This window comes from Tubulanus polymorphus, chromosome 1, assembly GCF_964204645.1.
Source record: "Tubulanus polymorphus chromosome 1, tnTubPoly1.2, whole genome shotgun sequence".
Classification (NCBI taxonomy): domain Eukaryota; kingdom Metazoa; phylum Nemertea; class Palaeonemertea; order Tubulaniformes; family Tubulanidae; genus Tubulanus; species Tubulanus polymorphus.
Window position 1 is genome coordinate 6,205,960 of NC_134025.1, and position 24,074 is coordinate 6,230,033.

General features: G+C 36.0%; 2 protein-coding genes across 6 annotated transcripts; one reads left to right on the forward strand and one right to left on the reverse strand.

Moving 5' to 3' along the window:
- Positions 1-99: 99 nt before the first annotated feature.
- LOC141903999 (trafficking protein particle complex subunit 10-like) lies at positions 100-6,499 on the forward strand. The gene is made up of 19 exons (XM_074792431.1): positions 100-228; positions 585-666; positions 775-904; positions 1,014-1,201; positions 1,382-1,577; positions 1,685-1,796; positions 1,901-2,148; positions 2,442-2,703; positions 2,787-2,860; positions 2,953-3,044; positions 3,137-3,378; positions 3,470-4,008; positions 4,173-4,317; positions 4,401-4,618; positions 4,702-4,802; positions 4,923-5,043; positions 5,140-5,286; positions 5,366-5,519; positions 5,605-6,499. Exons 1-19 carry the CDS (start codon positions 204-206, stop codon positions 5,820-5,822), a joined length of 3,294 nt encoding a protein of 1,097 aa, XP_074648532.1. The 5' UTR covers positions 100-203; the 3' UTR covers positions 5,823-6,499.
- A 159-nt stretch (positions 6,500-6,658) lies between these two features.
- Positions 6,659-21,375, reverse strand: LOC141901503 (tyrosine-protein phosphatase 10D-like). Of its 5 annotated transcripts, none has more exons than XM_074788790.1 (28): positions 20,948-21,375; positions 20,467-20,725; positions 18,616-18,891; positions 17,473-17,751; positions 16,894-17,029; positions 16,662-16,789; positions 16,300-16,569; positions 15,878-16,141; positions 15,445-15,714; positions 15,045-15,293; positions 14,631-14,909; positions 14,276-14,539; positions 13,905-14,192; positions 13,442-13,708; positions 13,155-13,297; positions 12,928-13,035; positions 12,563-12,629; positions 11,856-12,338; positions 11,331-11,508; positions 11,053-11,137; positions 10,700-10,873; positions 10,481-10,615; positions 10,238-10,360; positions 9,961-10,106; positions 9,697-9,832; positions 9,490-9,592; positions 9,187-9,220; positions 6,659-8,183 (listed from the first exon to the last, which is right to left on the reverse strand). In XM_074788790.1, exons 1-28 carry the CDS (start codon positions 21,050-21,052, stop codon positions 8,180-8,182), a joined length of 5,253 nt encoding a protein of 1,750 aa, XP_074644891.1. In that variant the 5' UTR covers positions 21,053-21,375; the 3' UTR covers positions 6,659-8,179. The 5 variants fall into 5 exon arrangements, with proteins under 5 accessions (XP_074644891.1, XP_074644881.1, XP_074644899.1 ...); XM_074788780.1 differs by lacking the exon at positions 9,187-9,220 and adding an exon at positions 8,732-8,785 and having other exon boundaries at positions 6,663-8,183; XM_074788798.1 differs by lacking the exon at positions 9,187-9,220 and having other exon boundaries at positions 6,663-8,183.
- Positions 21,376-24,074: the final 2,699 nt, after the last annotated feature.

Genomic DNA, 24,074 nt, shown 5'->3' on the forward strand with positions numbered 1-24,074 from the left:
GGTGGCTCCGAGAATGTCAAGGTAATCTAACGTTTTGTTTCCGCTAGTTGCCGCTAGATGGCGGCGTAAACCCGGAAATCAAATAAGTTTTATTGAATTGAATTTAAATGGCTTTTTTTAATCAAAAGGCATGTTTTCAACGAAGAAAAAAGCGATGAAATAGTCATTGATTAACTATGATGTATGAGACGTGACGGGATAAAATGGAGCACAAGCCTATCATCACATGTAAGTCTACCAACTAGCGTGAGGCAAACCAAAGGCACAACCAGTCAAGTCTTGTTGTTAGAAAAAAGATCTCAACAAGTTCAACGAGAACCCTAACCCTACTGCAAAGGGCAAGGCTATTCTTGCTTTAGGTGTGTTCGATTGGGCTGACTGAGATGACAAGTGGTGCCTGTTCACTGTTTGGTTGGTCAGCTTGGTGATATTGACCTATATAAACCAGCTCTTCTGATGAAGGCTGTGTGATTAAGTCAGTCGGAGTGGTCCGGTCAATTGAGTTAGCAAACGCACCTTTTCTTTGATTGATTTTATAAATTGACGAAGTCCAACAGAAGTTGAGATATTTCATTTTATTTTAGGTCATGGAGATCAAGCACTATTCGCGAAATTACATAATACACTTAGTCAAAACTTACCCAAAGAGCCTGTAGAATGGAAAAGGTGAGTCATATGTAGCGTCCTTTGGCTAAAAATATTGTAAGTTGTAGTGTGATAACCCGTGCTAATGGATATCAACTAATGACCTTACAACTTATATGAATCTTCCAGGTCTTACGGGCGTCCAAGGAATGTGCATATTGATGGTATATTCGTACCATTTAGTACTGAAATTCTTCCGACTGAGCGAGATCGATCACTTATCAAAGTACCGTTCTTCCATTCATACTGGACTGATTGTGTAAGTTGACTGAAAACTGAACCGGGTAACCAACTGAGAAGCCATTGAATGAATTTAGAAATGCGTTTGATGTCATGATTCATCAATGAAGTGAACGTTTTTTCTCTAGGATACTGATGTTTATAAAACCAGTGTTAAAGAGGACATATCCCATTGGTTAGCGAGGTTAAAAGAACGTAACATATCAGACTGGTTAATAGTTTCTGTAAACTATGACGATGGCAAGAAGAAGTTGTTACCGAGATCAACCGTTATTGACCGGGTTAAGAGTGATTTCTGTAGTAAATATCCTGACCGGTAAGTGAATGATTTATTTCCTGCTTATAAACGATCAAATCTTGATTCGTCCGAAATTTGATCTTGTCTTAGGGTCATTAAGGACTACTTATTCGGGAGAGAAGATCCACTAGGTAGCCACATATTTGTCATGCATTTGATTCAGAATAGAAATAATCCAGTAGGCCTATATGTTTTTAGATGTTTGTCTTTGCGGAATCCACTAAGAATGGATTCTCGGAGTATGGAATCATGGCAAGCCTTACTACAGCGTATTCGTCAACTGGCTGTTCTATCCATCGATCGCAACGTTAGTAAATATGAAGAACACATGAGAGCTCAACGTGAACGGAGAACTGAAGCGGGCTGGAGTTTCTCGAAATATTTCATGTTACAAGTTAGTTATCAACTGCTTTTAGTTGTCGGGAATGAGAATCATAGACATAGAGATGTTTGAGCTTCAGTAGCCAACCATTTGCATAATGATGACATTATATATTTCAGGAGGAGTTGGCGTTTATGCTTGAGATGTTGGGTTTATTTGAAGAAGCTATGATACAGTACGACGAACTAGATGCTTTGTTTACTCAGTTTGTTGTTAATCATGCTGCTGGAGGTATCTACGAATGTATTTCAACGCCTTTTAGAAATGTAATGAATGATAGTAATCATAGTTTGAATGTAGATTTTGATTTTAAAATTTAAGCTATTTTGTTGTAGTAACTGTTCAATGGTTGACGTCGTTCTCGCAGAATATTACGTGCTGGGAAGGTCTGAGCTTGTCGCATACAGTTGATAAAGTGAACCGCGGACTGATCGAACAAAATAAAGCTTCGCTGCTCGATTTTCGTAATTATTTACTATCGAGACAATGCTCGTTGTTGTTGATGTTGAATCGGCCGTGGGAGGTGGCTTCACGGTCGATACCATTCATTCATAATACTGTACAAGAGCTCGGTATACTAGATGTAAGTACATGAACCCGTCTAGAATTCATATTCAATTTTGAAGACTTTTGTATTGGCCGAACAGATACATGATATCCGTGTAAGATGAATACGTAAGAAGTCCCACCATAATTTCAGCAAAAGATGGAAAGTTCTTGAGTAAAATTTCGGCTTTAAACTAACAGCCATCATCAATAATTTAAAGATGAAATTTTGCTCAAAATATATACTCATTTACACAAGAACTTTCAATCTATTGCTGAAATCATTATGGGACTTGTTTATATTAAAAATTTTATTTGATTTTGTTACAGTTAAGTCTTCCACGTGGTGCTATTGCTTGTTGGGTGTTTCTGAGTTGTCGGGAGGTTTTGCAAACGTGCGAACGTTACAACGATACATCTCAGATTGTCAATTATTCATTACACACGGCCAGTCTTTGGGAATATTCACGGAAGAAGTTAAAGGAATTGGGTGAATTGTGCGGCTTAATGCCCGATTGCGAGACTTCATCTCATCATCTAAATACAGTTGTAGATCTGATAGCTGGACTACAACATCAATCAATGCAAGAAGGTATGGTTGTGGTTCGACATGTAGAACATGCTTTTTACATTGAGAGGAATCTGATCCGTTGTAAATTCATATCTTTCGTATAGAGCGTCCTTCAGTTCCGTGTGATAAATTGCGCGAAGCATTATCATCGAAAGAACATTTTCAGAAACACTATTTAGTAAGTTGTTACTATCATGCAACACTTCTTGTAAACCAATGAATTCGGGAATTTGTGAAGCAGATGTGGAAATCTATATTTGTTTTTTGCAGGAGTCAATTGAGCTGGCAATGGGAACGTTTAAGCACATCGGTCGATTGCGGTCTGCAAGGATGATTGGCAAAGACCTGGCTCAGTTTTATCTGTAAGTTTCTTTGTATCAATAATGGATTAATGCAGCAGTTAATTATTCTTAAAAATGAATGTACCGCGTATTTGTCATGAATATTGTTACAGGAGTTCCGGAGAATATCCCAAAGCAGAGTCATTTCTTATAGACGCATATAAGATGTACAGATATGAAGGTTGGCACGAGCTCGCCGATACAACCCGAATAGAAATAGCTGACTGTCAGTTATTGCAAGGCTGTGATAATAAATACATCAGATCATGTATAGTATTGTCTGGTAGTAAAACGCTCCCTGATAGTACCAGGAAAAAATACATGGATAACCTGGTACAAAAATCTACGCAGTTAGGTTCGTAGCTGATGGAAGTGGAATTTTGTATTTTGAGTTAAACAGTGTCTTTACCACAAAAACTGACGTTCATTACTCTTGCTTCTTTCAGACTCACAACAGTATTTACGCTTGTCCACGTTGTTTGCGTTGGATCGAATATTCATGTCTAGTCGAAGGATTGTATGCGGCGACACGGTGAAAGTAGAATTGGAAATTCACAGTAAACTGCCCGAGTCGATTGTCGTGGACATCAGTATCGCGGTTGCGCGTACGCCGGGCGACCAGTTGACTCAATCGACGGACAATTGTTTGGATAGTTCGAACGACGATTCGCGATATCGATCTTCGAGCATATGCAGTACAACGAGTACAACCAGTTCCGGCGAGGTAGCGCTTCCGAAATTTATACCATCGTTCTCGGAGACGGTAGCGCTCGAGGAACACTACGAGTACAAACGAAAGGATTTACTAGTGATGAGTAGTTTAGTGTATCGACCGTTGTCTAGCGTCACCGGTATGAAACGACACAACAGTAATCCGCAATTAGTCCGCGACAAGGAAATCACGAAAGACAATTATGCATCGTGTTTACATGCGCAGTCAGTAACATTGAGTCCTGGTGGCAATAACGTTGTCATAACTGGAAAGGTTTGTTTATACTATAATGTATGAATTACCAGTAGTTGTAATTTTACATTTTAACTATGAACGACCCTGTTACTTTTATATATATATTGGTACATTTACAGTATTCAGATAACTAACAAACCTGAACCTGCGTATTTATTAGTGCCATTTTATTTCCATTCTAGGCTGAGGAACAGTCAAATTACCTCATGACACAGTTATGCATCGTCTATAATCGGATAGAGTTTCTGCGCTCACTTGTAGATATCAATCTCTCATATAGTATTGTCTGGGACAATCCGACTGTCTCTATGAGTCCTGTCGATCACGGTAAACATTTCCAAATCAAAAACAATCAGTTCAAAAGAAATCCACTTACCGGGATCTAATGATTAATGTGACTTCTTTTATAGATTGTTTATTCGGTGGTTTAGCTCAGAATTTGTCTATCACAGTCCATTCGGGTAGTGGCGAAATAAAAGCTGGATATATCGTACGACTTAGGACTCCCAGCAATATGCGACTTTCCATATCAGAAATTGTACTGCCCGAACTTAAACCATACCAAGATTACACTGAAACTGCCATAGTAATCACAGAATTTGTTAATGTACCAGAAATTCAGTATCAGGTAAGGTGAAGTTGAAATGTCAGTATATAGTGAAGCCAGTCTCCCAGTATGCCTAATGATGAATGAAATCTTTGTTATCCTAGGTTATGATTGAATATGACTGGCTGAATTCGAAATCTGATGTTGACTTGAATTTCCTGAGACCATTTTCGATGTCGCACAAAGTGCATACAATTATCGATCAGTGAGTAGAAAAACCTTTTATTTTCAAAGATTACAATTACTAGTGAATAATATAATAACACTTGCACCTTATTGTTTGATCATTCATTTGGTAGTCGTAACATTATAACATTTGTTTTAGGAAATTTATACAAATTATGGTACGCAACGAATCGCAGGAAAAAGTGCATTTCATGGCTCAACAACTGGAAGTGTCACAAGCTGGTGAGGAATTAACGAATCCAAAACCAGATTCAATTCATGTAAGGTTCTTTATAGATGTTGTTCATTGAACGATGAATTTTTCCCATCTTACTGATATTTCCAGCTATGTTAATGCATTTCCATTTAACCCATAGGAAACTAGTCCCGGCGACAAGACAATGTTTGCATGGAATCTAAGTCAATCAATGCTTTCATCGTCGTCCTGCGAGTTTAGATTGTCATATCGCAATGATAAGATGACCAAACCACAGTCAGCCTCCTATGAGATCTCGATCAACAAGGTAATATTCGGCTCTATAAAATGGGGCCCCTGTATATTATTTATGCACTGTAATATGAGGTTATAATATTACATTGTAGATACTGTACAACCTGAACACATCAATCACCTCGGATGGTAAACTGTACCAGTATCAGTTAGAAGTTTCACCAGTAGATGAGCTCCCTGCTAGTCAGTTAATGTACGAAATATCATGTGATCCAAAGTATTGGCTCATACATGGAAAATACAAAGGTAACCCGACATTGCATTTACTTCCGTACCGTTACATAGGTACATTCTTTCATTTCATTAAAATGCCTCATTGATTATATTCTAGGCATGCTCCAAGACAATAATGCCACTATTTCCATGGAACCTATCTGCAAGGGAAATTTGCCATTTCCGTCAGTTCAAATTTATCGTTATGAAAGCAACTCGATGGATGGTATCAAAAATCAAGTTGCTATTGATGAGCGCGAAATCTACGACTCCAGTCCTGTGCTAAACTTTCATATTCCAGATGATGGAAAAAATAGTAATTGTACCAGTACTTGACCATATGGTTTAACAGAGTAAGCGGTGGAAGAAGGGATTGATAAATTAGACTGGTGCTATACTGAGGTTTTTTCAGAGGATTTGCTTATTAATAGAGACAAGTTCTAGTTCAACGATGGTCTTTTCAATTTAGGATAACATACGTAACGGTATTTTCGTTTCTAGGCCATAAGAATAGTTGTGTTGTCTGTCGTCTATGTAAAATTGAACTTTTACTGGTGATTATAAGCGTTTATTGAGACAAACCACCAAATCCTTGTACATATGATCAGTTAATTGACGTGTGCCATAATACTGAAAAGAATTGGTAAAATGTTACCCAATAAATGAACTGTTTGTTTGTTCTAACCTAAATCAGGGAATATTAATGATATCGATCATGTTTTCCATTTTACCTCCAGTAACATTGTATTTACAGTTCCTAACATTATTGTTTTAGGTAGTACTGAAGATTCTTGTTAAATTTAATTTTTAGGTGTAATACCCATTTCAACCATCACCCAATCGACACATTGACTGACTTATATACAATAACCCTTGATTTGTCCAAACATCAAGTTTGTTGTTCTCATTAACAATCTAATAAACAGAGCAATAGTTCATTAGCATAATGGTTAAAATGGGCATTACTTTGTGATATACTTAATACATGGTGATTTTCATTGCTGCTCCTTCAAATGTGTATTTATGTACATGTACTACATAAAATTGATTAATAAAAGTGATTTTTATTCAAATATATTGATTGACACTCTTACATTGTTATTTGGGATGGAAGAAATTAGTCCGCCGAGAAAATTTGAGGAATTCAATTCTGGATCTGACAAATACCCGGTAGTTGGCCAAGATTCCAACTAAGTTCCACAACATTCTTAGAAGTCTTTCAGCATGATTCACAGCGACAAAAAAATAAAGATCCGACTATAAAATTCTTTATAAATCAATGTGTATATCTATTAACGTATGAATTTTCACAAATCATGATTACAATAATTGCTGTAGAAAAACATCATTAAACATCAATTTGATCTTGGGTGTATTGAACAATCATGAAGTTGAATTTGAGCGTAATTTGATTTACATGCATTCTTAACTTGTTTAAAATATACATATACATTACAAGTACTTCTTTGCATAGTCGTAGACCTTCGGTTGAAATGATTAGCATGTATAATGAATTGAGCGTGTATAAATTCATGTTGATTTTCAAAATATGAAGATCATGTTGAGCAAGATGAATCTTATAGGAGAGCATTCAAACGGCAGTTATCAGTCGCTTGAGATAAATGAACCAATATCTGGAGAAAACTAATCTTGACAAGAATTGTATTTTTCTATTCTATCAACAAAAGTCTGGGAATTTTGTAAAAAAATCAGTGAATTTTTTTTAGATAGATCATGTGTATTTTCAAACAGTTTCTGTTAATGTTTTACATATTTTGGACGTGTTGACTGATTCTTACCAGATGAGAAATGAAGCTAATCATACCAGAAAGAAAAGACTAAAAGGAGAGTTAATAACAGCGTCTCACTAAGTCCTCGTGTACAGGCACATGGTAGGACCACACGGCCACTAAGCCGCCGTATAAATAAATACTATTTGTCTAGTTCTAATATACAGATAAATATATATAATTAGAATACTTTTAATTATTACAACATGAATAAAATATATACATTACTTCTACTCCTACTCCTCAGTTAAACAATATCCATTGGCACCTTAACTTTAGAATAGTGTGAGTACTCTGAATTGAATTACATCTAAGGCATGAATTTCGACTTCTTATTTATGTCAGGACGGTATCAATACTCATATACATGAGGTTCACCAATTTGATTTAAGGCCTTTGGTGTATATTGCATATTTCTGAAATCGTTATCATCATTTTTGAGGATAGTAAAATCTCAAAAATTCTTAGTTTCATTTCAATGTATAGTAAAATAAACTTATACGTATATTTAAGAACAAGAGCAAAATATATACAACTACATAAAAATATAATAATATAGTTATTCATATCCAGCATAGAAAAAAAAACAGGACTTCTGTCGAATAACGGTATACCGGTGGATAATAATAACACGTGGCAACAGCAGTCATTTGATAAGCAAACAAGACTCACAAGCCTGTCATTATGGACAAAATTAAACCCTGGCAAGTACAGAAATCACTGGGTAAAGAGGTCAGAAAAATATTGCATGCCAGCTCAATTCTAGCTTAGCGATTTTATATGGTAGCTTTAAGTTCTTCCATCACTGGGTTCAAATAGCACAACCTTTGAGAGTTTTCTTTTTTATCACAGTATAGATCGTAACAACATCATCATGACATGATTTCTAAAGTGATTCCTTCGTCATCTGAAAAATGTTTATTCAAAAATATTTTCAGTTAAATATATCACAAAATGCATATTTCATATACATTACCCAAATGTTACTAAAATCAACTGCAAATTTTTTAAGTACTGTTTTATAACAAATGGTATTTAACAATCGAAACTGATTTCAAATTCCACTCTCCTGCACCTTAAAACATGCACATAGCAGCATTCCATGCTTAATCAATGATTAGTGATAATGATAGTATGACAGTTGGGAGGCAGAGAAGTGTTCAGCTTTAAACTAAGAAGTCTTTACAACCAAATAATTGTTCATGTTTAACCATCAACTCCAAGCATTTCTTCCACCGATTTCTAATGAGTTCATACTAGTGCAATATGCATGGATGAACTGAAAGCAGTTTGACGAAACAGAAATGAATCTTTGCCTGCCAGGAAATTGAAACAGATATTTCACAACAAAGCTCTGTATTTGCAGCAGGACAAGGATTGACAAAGCAAAGTTATGATATGTTACATACAGATGGGAAAGGGGCCGCACATGTATACCACATGTTTTAGACTTACGAGAATGTAATTTCAAATATGGCCGACCGTTATAATATTCAATTGCATAATCATCTACAAACATAAATAATTCAAGCCAATCGTTAGAAGTGATTATCATACTGAGGTGCGACCTAGGAGACCTGTGCGCAACAGATTACTGTCAACTATATATGCACAATATCTAACTGAAAAGCAATGGTCAGTTTAGTATGCAACTAAATACAATAAAATACAATGCACTGAATGCAAGAATAAGATTCATAATCTGTAAAACTATACTGTTAGATTTGTTAGAATTTATTATGTTATACTATGATACATGCATAGCATAATGTAATTGTTAACACTATCGTAATGCTGTACTGAAAGAAATATTCTTGTTTTGTCAGTTATTTGCCAGTCAATAACGACAAACTAACGCAATTCAGTGCCATTCGCCTTAACTTCATGCTTGATAAAACGTTGAGGTTTACCTCTCAATAAGGATGTCTGGAACAACTTTTTGGCCTATTGAACATGCAACAGCACAAAACTCAGTGAAAATGGGAGGTCAAGGTTGAGCCTAAGGGGCTGGAGATCCACTATATATATCGCAATATATATCGAATAAAATTTGAATTTTTTTCATTTATAAAATATTCACGCGCAAGATTTTGTTGTGGGTTATTTCGGCATATATTTTACTAAGGTTGCATTACAAGCACAAAAAGCGTGTCATTGATACTGTTTGATGGTGACTGACTGGATTGTACATAACCGTAACACTTTTTATTTACCTTCATATCCGCCATTTTCTTGGCCGGCCAATTCTGGTGAACCTTGATTCTCTTTACCTTTCAGAACATCTAGTATACATAGGTGAATGAACACATACTGTTGCTATAAATTGAAGACCGAATATGAATTTACAAAACCGATATACATAGCTTCGGCAATATTTCGCGAAATGTCATCATTTTTTCAGAAGATCATTATCAAGTTACCTCGGTTTGCACCATGTATTTACGACTTTTTCTCATCTCATAGACAATGCCATACACATCAATCGAATCATGGTGCTCGATATGTTGTATTGCACGGTCAAGGGCAATATATGTCCCTGAACGGCCGACTCCCGCGCTGAATAAAAAAATCACGAATTACGAATACATCTTGCGAAAATACATGTAAAACCTTATTTATGATTCCTATTTGTTCTACGAATATGATGTAACTACCAAAGTCTCTGCAGCTCTCTACAGACTTACCTACAATGTACTGTAATTGGTCCTCCCGGCTGCAGTTTTGCACGTATATACCGAATAAATGCCAACAATGAGGACGTTTCCAGCGGGACGCCGTGATCAGGCCAGACACGGTAATAAAAGTGTGTCAAATATCGTTTGTAACCATCCTACAATGCAAGATACAAAGCTACTAAACTACAATACTACAATCAAACAATCATTGAGCATTCATATTCAAATATATCCCATAATTAGTTCACATATATCTTAAATCTTTGGTATAGTAAAATCTTTCAACCTTTTTTAGCATTAGTTCCATCACACTGAAATCCTTATAACGTGTCTCCGTCAAGATGGTCACTTCAACGTCACCGTAGTACACAGGATCAGAGTGTCGCGGCCAGTATTGTTCACAACGGACCTAGAGGATTCGAAAGCAATAGATATAAATCCAGGTTTTACAGGAAATTTACTTCAATGAACAGGAATGATATCTACTTAGTGAAAATATGCACTTTGCAAGATGATGATTTGTACATACCCGTCCATTTTCTATAAGTTGGGTTACCATCACGATAGCTCGAGAATTTTGTTCCCAAATCATCCTCCAGAAATCGTCAATAGTTGAAGGTAGCGGACCTTGTGATACTATGAATTCCCGTTTCGATGTGTAGCCCTGAAACACAATATAACATACATCTCAAGCCAAACACACAAACAACGGTTTATGATAAACAAACCAAATTGCTAAGATACTTACAGGCATATAATTAGCATTGATATAATCTGATATCTGACCATCTTCATCCTCCATTGGACATAATTTCACTCTCGACCAATCATACGGTAGAATATTAGTAAAGCGATTTTTCATCCGGTTGCATTGATGCTGAGAGTTTTCAGTAGTTAATTCTCTACCGATCAGAGATAATTCCTATAACACAACAGAATACGCAAACGTACAGTGTACTAGTATATCAGATACAGGACCCAGTTTAAGTTCACCTAGTATCTATCAATTGCGGTTCGAAGTTCTCACAAGCTACATGTACTTGAAAAAATTATATTCTATTTTTTCATGCGTACAAGATCTTATGTTACGTCAAAAAATACCTCGTATTCTTCAGCAAATCTGAAGTCAGTGTCAGCACTCATGTATTTGAAATGTTCTTCAAATTCAGTCAGTTTAACGGGACGACTGAAAAAACACAAGAGTTCCATGTCATTATCAATAACCTAACCCCGATCATCCAAAAAAGGAATCTGGATGCCTCAATAGTTGAATTATTTACTCTTGAGCGGTCTTGAAAATGAAGAAATATTTATCCATTCCTAAAATCTAAATGTCTGAATTTTCATCATTTAGATTTACTCAATTATGATTTGTTTACCTGTTAACTATGATAGGAATTTCCTCATCAGGCCTAGGAGGCAGGTCAGGTGGATGAGGTTTCGGCCCGTTGATATACCGACGGTAAATGATTACTCCAATAACTATTACAACAATCACCAACACAACAACAGCTATTACCACTCCAATAATAATACCCTTTGTATCAAAGGGTTCCACTGCAAAACAACCAAAGGAAATCTTGTAAAATACATTTTCATACGATAAACCAAAGAATTCTCGAATTCAATCCATAAACTAGGTAACAGCTTTTATACAGTCAAATCGTCGTGTTTTCAATACTCCATAATCTTTTTTCTTATCAATGCATCACAATTAAACACCTTATTACCTGATATATTTTATGGCAGTAGTTTTGACCGAAAAAGATTATTGACATTTTTTTGCAGTAGAGCTCTTGAAAAGATTAGACACTACTCTCAAATCGTAGTCGTAGTCACGTCTGCTGTTAATTGTTTCATCTAGCAGCTATATCTTAACGATATCGTTATCATAACGTATGTACCTGCAGTTTTAATAGGCTGAGAATATGGTGTATCTGTAAATTGACCATCAATAGTATAAGCTCTGAGTTTAACTCTGAAATCTGTGTTGGGTTTCAATGGACCGTTACAAGGTTGTCCAGGATTCTGACACTGCTGAACACCTAACAGAATATCCACAGCATTTGCGCTTCTTTTCTGTATGACATGTCGTTTTGATCGCTGTACACCATTATTTTGACATTCTTTCGGATACATGAAAATATCACATTGATATATGCTCGCATAGGGCGTCCACACTGCCAAGTCTTTTATTTCGTCATAGAATTTTACTTTTCCAGTGAGGTCTGATGATTTCTCTGCCACAATAACACTATAATACAATATGGCGCCATTTTTTTCTGAGAATGGATTAATAAAACTTGCAGAAATCATGGTTGAGTTATTCAAAATTTTCTGTGAAGCTTTCGGCTGTGAAGAGTTTATCGGTACTTTGAAAGCAGGTGCTGAAAATATGTAAACCAGGAAAATTATTTATATGATTAAACGAGCATGGTTTCATTGTTCTGATAAGCAGCTGTACCCGGAACAGACACGTTGATGCAAAATCTCGCAGAGGCTAGGCTCTTTCGCAGAAAAATATCTTCCAAAGAGTACTCTAACTGTAGTTGAATCAACGAGACAGCCCAGATGTTATAATTATATGAATAGAAATTATACATGTACTTACGTTCAACAGGTGTCAGCTGTGATATCGAGTTACCCGGACCAATACCACCTCCTGTTTCAGCTTTTATCTACAAATTAATACTAATCCTGTAGAATCAATTGAAACCTTCCTCGGATATCTACTAGATAACAACCAGTAGAATTGGACATAGGCAAAATTGATAGATCCAAGACGATTCTTTCTATTCTATTTCTTAATTTATCTTGGTAATGTTCAAGTATATTATTAATCTATGCATTAAAAATTAATTCAGAATCATCCATTACAGTAAGTGAAAGATTCATTGGATTTTCAACCCTATCCCTATCTTGGATATTATTTTGTACTCACAAAAAAGTACCTTCACTTCAATAAATTGTGCTTACAGTGAAATAATAAGTGTATCCACCTCGCAACTCATTGATTACTGCCATCTGTTTATGTTCAGAATTTCCAAAATGGGCAACTTCAGTACGATTTACATAACTCACGTTCTAAAAATAAACCGAATTTCTATTTTAAACACAAACGCCACAAGTACTCTAGACTTTTCTAACATTAGCAAAAAAAGCATATTTTTGTGTTGTGATGACTAACTCGTAAATCCTCATACCTTAGATTGATAACTGGTAATATATTCTATGATATATTTCTTTAACACGCCATTGATGTTGTTCCGATGCGGAGGGGTCCAGATCAACTTCAGTTCATATGGTTTAAGATCAGATATCTGAATGTCTCTTACTGGTCCGGGAGCTATAACAGTAAAGAAATGACGCTCAGCAAAAAGAATGAGATCATGTGCTGTCAATTCATAGCTATAATTCATTGCACATTCATTTCTATCACTAGCTTTTGTTTATCATCCATTCAAGTCTTAAATAAGGTACCAGTACTTACCGCTTTGACCAGTTTCTACAATAATTGGTATACTACGACTTTCAGTGGCGTGGCTAACAGACACAAAGAAGAAGTTGTATATCTTATGAGGCTGTAGTGAAGTTAATGATAGAGACGTCCGAGTTGTTTCAATAAATGCTTTATTCCCACAATCGGCTTGGTTCACACAATACAGTCGATATGCTTCTACCACTCCAGTAGGCCGAGCCCATGTGAAATTAATCCTGTTTGTTTGGGCTACGGATTCAGGTTTGACAACATTCGGTTCTGAAAGTTATGAACAATTGAAATCATGGTTCACATCATAATATAAGATAGCCTAATCAAACACCAGGCCTCAGTTTTATAGACTGGTATTAACTTCAGCTAATTCAATTCAATAGAATTCCATCGACTTAACAACCAGGTTAAGGTTAATACCAGTCTGTAAAACCAGCCGCAGTATTTCTAATAAATGACTTACTGGCAACCACAGGAAGTGTTTTTGGTGAACTTATTTCCGTTTTACTGATGGTTACTACGGACACTTGGTATTTTTGACCAGACACTATGTCTTTATTGAATGATATTGTTCCATTCGGGGGAGTTTTTGGTTGAATCACATTATCTATCAAATTGACTGGTGATTTTCCTAATTTCAATTCGAACTTATAACTATCAAAGAGATTCGTTGAAGGTGGTTGATCTGAGTATGTTATCTCGATAGTTTCATTCGTGGTTTTCTCCGATAATTCAACAGTGCAAGTTGGAACTAAAACGAACGAAAATTCAATAAATAGTTGATGAAATAAGAATTAGATAATGTTGTTTCGCAACAATATAATTCGTACTTACTCGATGTAACAGATAGAGTTGCTGGTTTACTTGATGCACCAGTCGTTAATGAAGTCAATGCAATAAAATACGTATGCCCGGACAGCACTTGGATATCATACAAGGTAAGAGATTTATCAACTGGAGAAGGAGGTCTTATTGGTTTCCCATTCTCTTTAATCTCTAAATTATAGCCGGTCAAATATCCACTAGGTTGAGTCCATGATATCTTTATACTTGTTTCAGTTTTCTCCTTAACATTCAAGGTCTGAGGCATCTCAGGTGCTGGAATATCAATTATTATCTTATATGAGAAAGAAGTCCGAAGACGAGTTAACAAAATTCTACTGACAATTAAGGAATTAGTGAATCTTACGTATAACATCAGATGACACTTTGTACGCGTCACTTTTTATCTCTTGAAACCGACTTATAGCATATATTTCAATTTCATACTTTTCTCCTGTAACAGTTTGAAAACTGACAAATTTATCTGATGTCTTCTTTAAGTTGTATTGGCTGGCAGAATTCTCAAGAACAGCACGGTATCTAATCTCATAGGTTTGCTGAAGGCTGTCTTTGTTCGTTTCCCATTTCAGTTCAAGAACGTTAGTAGCAAGTAGCTTCACAGCGACATTTTCAACGATCATTGGTTCTTGAAATGGACAAAATCAAATATGAGATAAGCAGGTTTATTACAAAACAAGCCGTTCCAAATTAAGAAAATTCAGATTTTCAATACGCAGATAGACTTTACTGTAATTTGAATATTTGAGAGAACTACACTTACTAGTAACAACTATATCAGATACTGAGGAACTGAAAACATTTCCAGAGATCACCTGCACTTGTACTAAGTATTGTTGACCAGGTATAAGTCCAGTGATGTTGTACGATTCCGTTGTGACTGAATCTGATTTCGAATCCCACGATATTTTGTACGAATAAGCCCCAATATTTCCAGCTGGTTTTGACCAGCTTATTACCACAAATGTTGTTCCAACATCATTGATATTTATTTCACTAACCGGGTTAGGGTCTGAAATACAAATATTTCATAACAAAGTAGAATACCTGCTTCCATAAATCATATCATCATACATCACTGCACAGACCTCTAGTGGTCATAAGATTGAAAGCAATCCTTTATGTCCATTCAAACTAAATTACTGTAAACAAGAAAAACTCACTTGTTGTTTCCTTCAACTCCGTAGCTGAACTTTCAATATCATTGGAGATAGTTGATACAGAGAATGTGTACTCAGTAGCTGGTGACAATGATGTTATCATCATATTTGTTTGAGTTGAAGCAACAATCTGCGGGTAAGTTCCCCTGCTAGGTAGTGGCGAGATGTTAATTCTATACTGAGAGAAACTACCATCAACTGGAGCCACCCACTCCACGATAATAGTGTCATTATCTTTGCTACTGGTAAACACTCTACTCGGTGGTTTAGGCTCTGTAAAACAATCAAGTACATATACTAAGAATGGCATATCCTTGAAGATACATTTCATAAAAGGCATTTATAACCATGAAGTAGTAATGAGGTATACTAGATGCTGCAGTCGTAGCTAATTGTACCTAATGTAGCTAATTATAACTAGTAAATTTTAACTTACTGGTGAATAAAAAGTTGCTCATTGGTTCACTTATAACTCCATTCGATTTCGATGATACAAAAATCTTGTATTTATATCCTGATTTTAAACCAGTTATCTTGTAACTCGTAATGTTTGAACTCCCTTGGCCAATATCTGTTGCAATAGCTTCGTTAACCCATTTTATATCATAGCTTTCAACTTTTCCTTCTATTGGACCGTTCCAACTTATATCGGCTGTACTTTCAGTGAAGGTAGCTGAGAAACCAGTCGGAGGAAGTGGCACTGAGAATTGTAATAAAAGTATTTAAAAATTATTGTAGTATTAAGTATAGTGAATCATATCATGCCCTGAAATGCATATTGATAGGTATTTCCACAATACAAATAGCACAGAAACTGCCCTCTGGTTATGACCTTTTCAAGCATCACATAATTTTTACCTGTTGTGACTCCAACCTCAGTTGGATCACTGAAAGTGAATTCCCCGGCGACACATTGTAACTTGAATAGATAAACCATTCCAGGTATCATTCCATTAACTGCAGTCGACGTTGTAGGTTTTGGAATCAATAATGGCCACGTTCCTTGACTGATACTAGGTGAAACTGTAAGACGGTATCCAGAGTAGTCACCAGCAGGGGTTTTCCAAGACAGAATGACCGAGTTGGATGTAATTGTAGATGATATCAACTCGGGCGGCGCATTTGGCTCTGAGAATGAAACAATACATAATTTTTTTCTGATTAACTGAACAGGCAATAATATCGAAATAAGAATGTGTATCTTAACAAGCTAATCGTACTGGTACAGTATCTGTGTTCTCGTGGTGCACTCTCCACTCCAGACGTCTCTGCTTTCAAAGTAAATGTATAACAGATTCCAGGTGACAGCCCAGTGAATGTAGCTTTAAATGTTTCTCTAGGTAACACTCTATAATATTGAAAAAAAAGTAATCACACGAATACTGGTAACCTATTTTCATTTCATAAACGATTAATGTAATGGTTCTCTAATGGGCAACAAACTACACATACCTGGTATTGTTCGGTATTGAGGCATTGATAGTCAGAATAAAGTTTGTAAATATTTCGTTGGGAGTTTTTACCCACTCTACAGTTATATTATCGAGATGCGGGGTACTCTTTGAAAACATTCCAGGCATACTCGGGACTAAAAAATAAAATCATTATAAAGATGAAAAAATCACTGTTTATTTTGGATTTATCTCATCATTATCTGTTGAAATCAATAAAAGATAGTGGGAAGTCCCCTTATCGGTCGTTTTTGGATTATAATAGATTTTATGCCAAATGACTAATGCTATTGAAATATCGTTTTCTAAAGCTTATTGAGAAATATATCCAGGAAGATATACGTATCAAAACTGGTTTTTCAGTAGGGTAGGACTATTACAAAGATTAAATTGCTCTAAGTTATAGAACTAAGCCAGATGTGGATTGTCAATTGAACTGATCGACCCACATAAAAACGCATTGCACAAAACACCGATAACATTAATTGAAAAAAGCTTTATTGATTTCTGAAAACGTTCTTCAATATCGGCAACATAAAAAACGATGCAAAAGATCAAGAAACACTTGAAAGTTGCTTACCGGTTACAAACTGTTTTGAAACTGTTGTACTTGTAATATTAGCGATTACGGTTATAATCTTAACGACATAATTATAACCAGCAACCAGACCGGTCAAATCAGCCGATGTTTTATTTGGTAATACATCTACAGTGCTGACCGGTTTCGTACCAGTACTGCGCTCAACAGTTACAACATATTTTTCGAATGTCGTGTTGGGTGGTTTCAACCAGGACACGACAGCCGACTGGGTGGTGATAGATTCGACTTTGATCGTAGCCTCCAATGGTGGATGGGGCACTGGAAATAAAATTCATCAAACACTTTAGAACACATTAACACGGAAAAATAAGAATGTTAGTTTCTTAAATACTATCGAATCAAAATAAAATCAATTGAATAGATTAAAACTGAATAGATAATGATTCTCTAAATATAGGAAGGGCTACGACATGCAGGCGCGATGAATCATTGAAAACATAAGACATAATACATACACATATATATGATTCACAGTGAATTAAAACAGTTTGACAAAGATTCAGTATAGGCCAACTGACTACCAGATCGAGTATATACTAGTCAGCTTGGAAAATCAATTTACATCTATGATCTTTATCATCTATTCATATGGATATGTCTATTAAGGCCAAACAAATGTAAACATTTATCTTAAATAACTTACTAACAACCTATTTTTCGAATAATCAAGTGCTTTTTAAAGTTCATCGTTTTGACAAGGAATTAATGCCGATAAATATTTAGTCTGCTACCACTCTCTAAAGCTACTTAAAAATCGTACCAAGATATATAAGTTATCATCTATGAATAAGTGTGCAAAAATCATGTTAACTTGTTGTATTGTTATTGTAGTTTTTTGATCAAGGTAACATATTCAGTTAAGATTAGACTTCATAAAAATGTTTAAAATAGTGCTCTTAAAAAGCTTTGATGAAATCATTGATTACATTTCAGTTAGCTAAAAGTCTACGTAATATCATAGATATGAGTTCTATGATTAAATCTAGTGCAACAGTACACTCCTCCTTATTTGAATTAAGCCATCAAAAACTGCTTTTTCTCAGTTATATAACTAGAAATTTTAATCAGTCCCAACTTAATCAAATCAGGTGGAGTCTACCTGAATTGTGGCTTTTCTCATACCGGTATATGCTTCCAAAGATAACGATGGTTCGCTGAATTGTCCCCTGGAAATGCTGTAGACTTGAACCACGTAACAATCACCAGATTCTAAATTACCGACATAAGCCGTATCCTGATTTTTATCGAGGCTTTTGTTCAATAACCTTCGAAAAGCTGAGTTTTTGTCGGCGACCGATATTTGAACTGAATCTTGGACGCTGTTTGAATCCACAGTCCAAGCAATATCCAGGGATACTACGCTACGACTTTGAATTCTAACGGCAGGCGGTAAAGGTCCTGTAACAAAACATACCATGATACCTAGAACACATGCATAATGAACTGAGCATTCATTCAGGGTTTGATGTAAGGCATAAGCCACTTGCCCGAGGGGCAAGCATATCTGAAATTTCGCTTGCCTCCTCAAAAATCAACTTGGCCTATACAGGCATTCCGATTGGTGACACAATCATCCGTTGTATCGAATGGGAAAAACCCTTTGAGACATAAAAACACACTAGCACGGTGGACAAGTGATAATGATAACCTACTTAGATTATGCCTTGTCATTGATTATATATTCTAGATGATATGAATTTAATCAGCCAGAACCACTGACTTGAAGGAAAGGCAAGTTTGTGGTGAATCTGCCCTAGTACAGATACACTGATCAGAGTTTGAATAGGTTGGGTTTATTTTCAATCCAATGCTACGGATCAGTCTATCTCGGGCCGGTCTTTAAACCCTCTCTGGCAAAACGAAAATATCACCTGCTGAAATCAACCCGAGAGCAATCATTCGGACATGATTACCTCCAAGAACAAGCTATCAGAAACTCTTTATTAACCACCACACTGCTGGATTCAAGAATAGAATTTCACATCGACTCCAGTAGTTCCTGCTCTAAGTTTAGCTTAAGCTTCGCGCAATTATCTCGGAGATAATTGCTCGTAGGTTTCAGGAAGGTATTTTCAGCTTAAATAATTTACCAAGTCTAGATCTAAAGTACATGATCAACATGTTGAGATTGAGTCTCTCATGCGACTAGCTCTCTGATCATGTGGAAGAAGATTAAGTTCCAGGAAATGAAGGTGAATGCAGCATGTGTTTGGGAAGTAAGCTCAGGTAGCCAGATGCTATATAGAAATTCAATATATCTACCGGTACACGAAACATACTTTACCATTATAACCAAACATTCATTAAATATATAGAAAAAGAAATACCACCGATTTCTACCGATATTTGCGAGGATCAAAGATATTTTGTATATCATATTCAAGGTATCCTAGTGAACAAACCTGTGAAATAAATTCATATCATAATATGGTTGAGATATATAGCTGATTCGCGGTACAGCAAAACTGGCGTCAGTCTATATCGTACAACTCAGGCCAACCGGCAAAATATGTCTAGATTTAGTAAAGATATCACAATGAACAAGTCAGATTATGGCTGTTATGTTGGAAAACTCAGATTTAAAAAAAAAACAAAAGATAAAATCTATAGAATATTACAAAGCAACAATTTAGTTGCTTTCATGCTTTCAATACTAAATTGAGTCTTGTTTTCTGATTTGAGAGAGAGAGCACCATATGAAACAATAACAAATGTTCAACTTAGAAAATGTGATTTCCTCTATTTTAGCATTTTCCAGATTAAATATTTGTCCGATTCAGGCAAGTAAAAATTTATTGGGAAAATTCCCGACCTCATTATTTCCGCCCACTTCGCCATCAATTTTCTGATTTAAACTGTGATCCAATTTACACAAGTTTTACGGTATTCAATTTGTTTGGCTTTGCTACATAAACCAAATTTGTTGTTTTACCTCGTAAAAATAACTGATAGGCTTTAGATGTGTATACTTACTCGTGGTAATCTTTACTGAATCAGACTCAACAGCGCCCACAGATGTAACCGTACAATTATAGGTAACTCCAGAATCGAGTCCATAAACAATTCCCGTACAGTTATTGCTTTGGCAGGTGGGTGACGGAGCCGAGATATTGGCGCATGAGACAGAATAAGAGGTAGCAGCATTCACAGGTTTCCATGACAACTGGACGGAATTGACACTCGGATATGAACTATCAATTGTAAGACAATCACATACACTTGATAAAAGAATCTGAAATTATAAGACGTTTAAATGAATGACTCAATAAAAAGGTGGCCGTGTTATAAGTGAAAAAAGCTTTTCAATCAACGTAATTGATCGAAGAAAGAATTTTAAGGTTGAAATATCTTGAATTTCAAAGATTTCATGGAAAATGAAATATGCAGAAATTACTAACTAATCAATAGAAACCAAAAGTGTCGGATTGAATGCAGAGCAGAGCTAGGGGCTTACCATGTATAAAACAACACATGAAACAATATGATGGCGATTATATCGGATAACATGATATGTGTGAGAAGTCATCTTGTTGCAGCAAGCTTTGCAGTGACATTCCATGTAAAGGTAAACATAACAGTTCAACACAACTGTGAATAGCCTAAATAGTTTTGATGATGTAGAGGTCGATCATCGTCGTCTCCGCGACGACTAAACTTCGACACTTTCGACTTTTTGATTGCTTTTTGACCCTTTGTTAGTCTTCATATAGTCAGCGACAGAGAAAATGGGTGTATCGTTACGTATTCCTGAATAGATCCTCGTTAACTTCTCAATTAATTTATTACGTTCACAAGTTTTAAACTAATTATTGTTTTGTATCCGTAACTATCGAGCAATGGCGTGTGTAAAACTGTAGGCTACTTGTTCCATGTTGTTTCTCCGCCTTGATTGATGACGTCAAAGACAATCCCAACTTTGGGATATCCAAGGTAGCGAGCGCTATAATGCGTGATGTGGACTCTAATGTGGAACCGGAATAGCAATTGCGGTAAATTAACTCCTTGCAGCCTGGCCCGAATAGGATTTTCCATGACTTGCCAAATCTCAACGACTATTTTTGCTTAATTCATTAACTCGATACTGTTATTTCCAGTGTTACCCAGTCTTAGTAAGTAACCTAATCTTAGGTGGGTTTTTTTATTTGGTTAGCTTTTTATCGGATGGCTTAATACCATCTCTCACCGTTCAGACAGTGGTTACTTAACCCCAGTCTGAGCTATTTTTTTGTATTTTCCATTCTATTTTCAAAGGTCCAACCATCCTACGCAAGAGGAACTCTGGTGGACATCCTTTTTGCGGGTTCTTCCATCCCCTCCCCGTGTCAATGAGCTATGAATATACCGTTGTAACCACGGGTACAGGATTTTCGATTCGCGAGCTGAGTTCCGGCGGGTGGCAATCAACCCCTGGCGACTCACCTCATTGAGATCTTCTAACCGGACTGCCGAGCGCAGAGACCATGAATGGAAAAACGATTTTAATATACACGATCGTTTGTTTATTGTACAATAAGGAATTACATCATTTAAATTTGTATGAAATCCACCTATGATTACTAATTTATCGAATTAAAAGTAGTTTTTCCAAAAACAACTTTTGATGCGTTTCCCGAACAAAATCTACCAAGTCTTTACTATCCTTGGCATTTCGACTCTACAAAAAGCACGATGAAAGACATCTTAATTTTCCAACTCTAGCAAGGATGACATTTCGAATAAAATTCATAATGAGAAGTTAAACGGTTGAAATTTTGATAAATTCCCACCAGAAATTCATACTCACTTGGAGTTATTTGAGGAATTGCAGGCTTCGGCGTAGGGTTTGCTGGATTTGTGGGTGGTGGAACCGTCGCAGTAGTTGTTGGCTTGATTGTAGTTGTAGTAGTAGGAGGAGGAGGAGGCATTGTAGTTGTAGTAGGAGGAGGCGCTGTAAGAGAGAAGAATTGAACTACGTGTAGTTGGTCTACAACAAGTTATGGCGAACACGTGGTTAACAACGAGGATCCGCCAATAATATGAATGTTAAGTTAAGAGATATTATAATTGTATCCAAACTAGTGACATATCTATATAAAAGTATAGGAATGATAGGATATGATTGAATATGGAAATACTCACGGGGTGGTTTTGTCGTACGCTTTGCTGAAGTAAAAAGATTAATACAATGTATTGAAAATGAGATAGAATGTAAGCTTTTTGTTCACATGGTCGTGGGGACCCAGCTTGTAGTTTTAGAAAATATTCATGATCCATGTCTACTCAAACTTAAGTCCGTTTTAATTACTTGGAGTACGGATCGGCCTCCAAGAATTCTGCAAAAATTATCAAATGAAAAAAGAATTTAATTCATCATTGTTTTCATCACAATGATTTTTTTGTTGTTATTTCCGTCCTGATTTTCAATCTAGTAGCTTGTAAAAGTTTCAATCTTATGATTTGCAAAAAAGTTAGTTTTTTCATTTCTCCAATCATTTGAATAAAATTTATCACAATTTTCACTATTTTTTTAATCTTTTCTACAGTCCTTCCGTTTTATGTGGAAAATACTCAAATAATGAATCATGTTATTCGCCAGCCATCCATTGATGAAATACTATGGAATGACGCTATCAATTCTTGACATGATTCAAATATAGTTTTACAAGAACTTACCACATAATGAGTTGACACCCGTCAAATTGCATACGAACACTATCGCCACTAAAACAACGATTCCTGAAAAATAATTACACACTATTACAAACTATCAATCATCAAACCGTCATTGCAAACTGACTTCCTTATTTAAACAATTGTCGCCTGTCGCTATCTATCTTTCTATCTTTGCGCACTGACTTACCATGATGGAAATTCATTTTGATACGCGTACGTTTATACTGCAATACAATACAAAACATATCCTAACATGGGGTTTATATATACACGTTTCGTATTTTCAAGCATCATCGTTATCATTTCCGAAGATAGGAGAATTGAAGATCTCTTTCATGAAGAAGTGGAAGTCAATGGGAATCCTCGAAGACGACCAGCTGTTACGCCGTTTGAAAAGTTGCGCAAAGCTTAGTGCATGGAACGCACGAACCCGAAATATTAGACACCGGCACGGAACAATTATATGTTTTAGGCCTAATTACCGTGGACTAACGTCACTATAATATTCCCCTATGAAAATCTCGTTTCAGTGATTTTGGATTTATCTCTCACTACGATTACATTACATGCCTTATCCACGGCAGATTGATGGGGTATAGAATCGAACGGGCACTTATAGCAGAATAATATTAATAAAGGTACGGTACGTTATTTCCAATTTTGGCCTTTGTATGAAAATATACCTATTGGCGACTTTTCTGAATGGAAGCTTTTCGAAGCATTTTCATGAGTGTGCGATCAATGCTTTTTCACGTTTTCCAAAGAGGAATCTAAGAATTTATGATGATAATAGTAAAGTGCGAGATAACAGGTGTTCACAAAATTATAGGTAATTGAGAAGGGGTTGTTAAATCGATAGTAAAAGAGTGTGAAATGCTTGAATATTGATCCTCATATAATGGGCGAAATTTGCCCCGCGTACGGCCGAT

Bases quoted from the DNA above. Each gene is read 5' to 3' on its own strand.
- LOC141903999 (XM_074792431.1), top strand. From the start codon at position 204: ATGGAGCACAAGCCTATCATCACAT. The intron at 905-1,013 runs GTAAGTTGACTG...TTTTTTCTCTAG, and splicing joins ATTCATACTGGACTGATTGT to GATACTGATGTTTATAAAAC. The intron at 3,045-3,136 runs GTAAGTTTCTTT...ATATTGTTACAG, and splicing joins GACCTGGCTCAGTTTTATCT to GAGTTCCGGAGAATATCCCA.
- LOC141901503 (XM_074788780.1), bottom strand. From the start codon at position 21,052: ATGGAATGTCACTGCAAAGCTTGCTGCAACAAGATGACTTCTCACACA. The intron at 14,193-14,275 runs GTAAGTACGAAT...CGTTCGTTTTAG, and splicing joins AACTCTATCTGTTACATCGA to TTCCAACTTGCACTGTTGAA. The intron at 8,184-8,731 runs GTAAGTCTAAAA...AACATTTTTCAG, and splicing joins ATATTTGAAATTACATTCTC to ATGACGAAGGAATCACTTTA.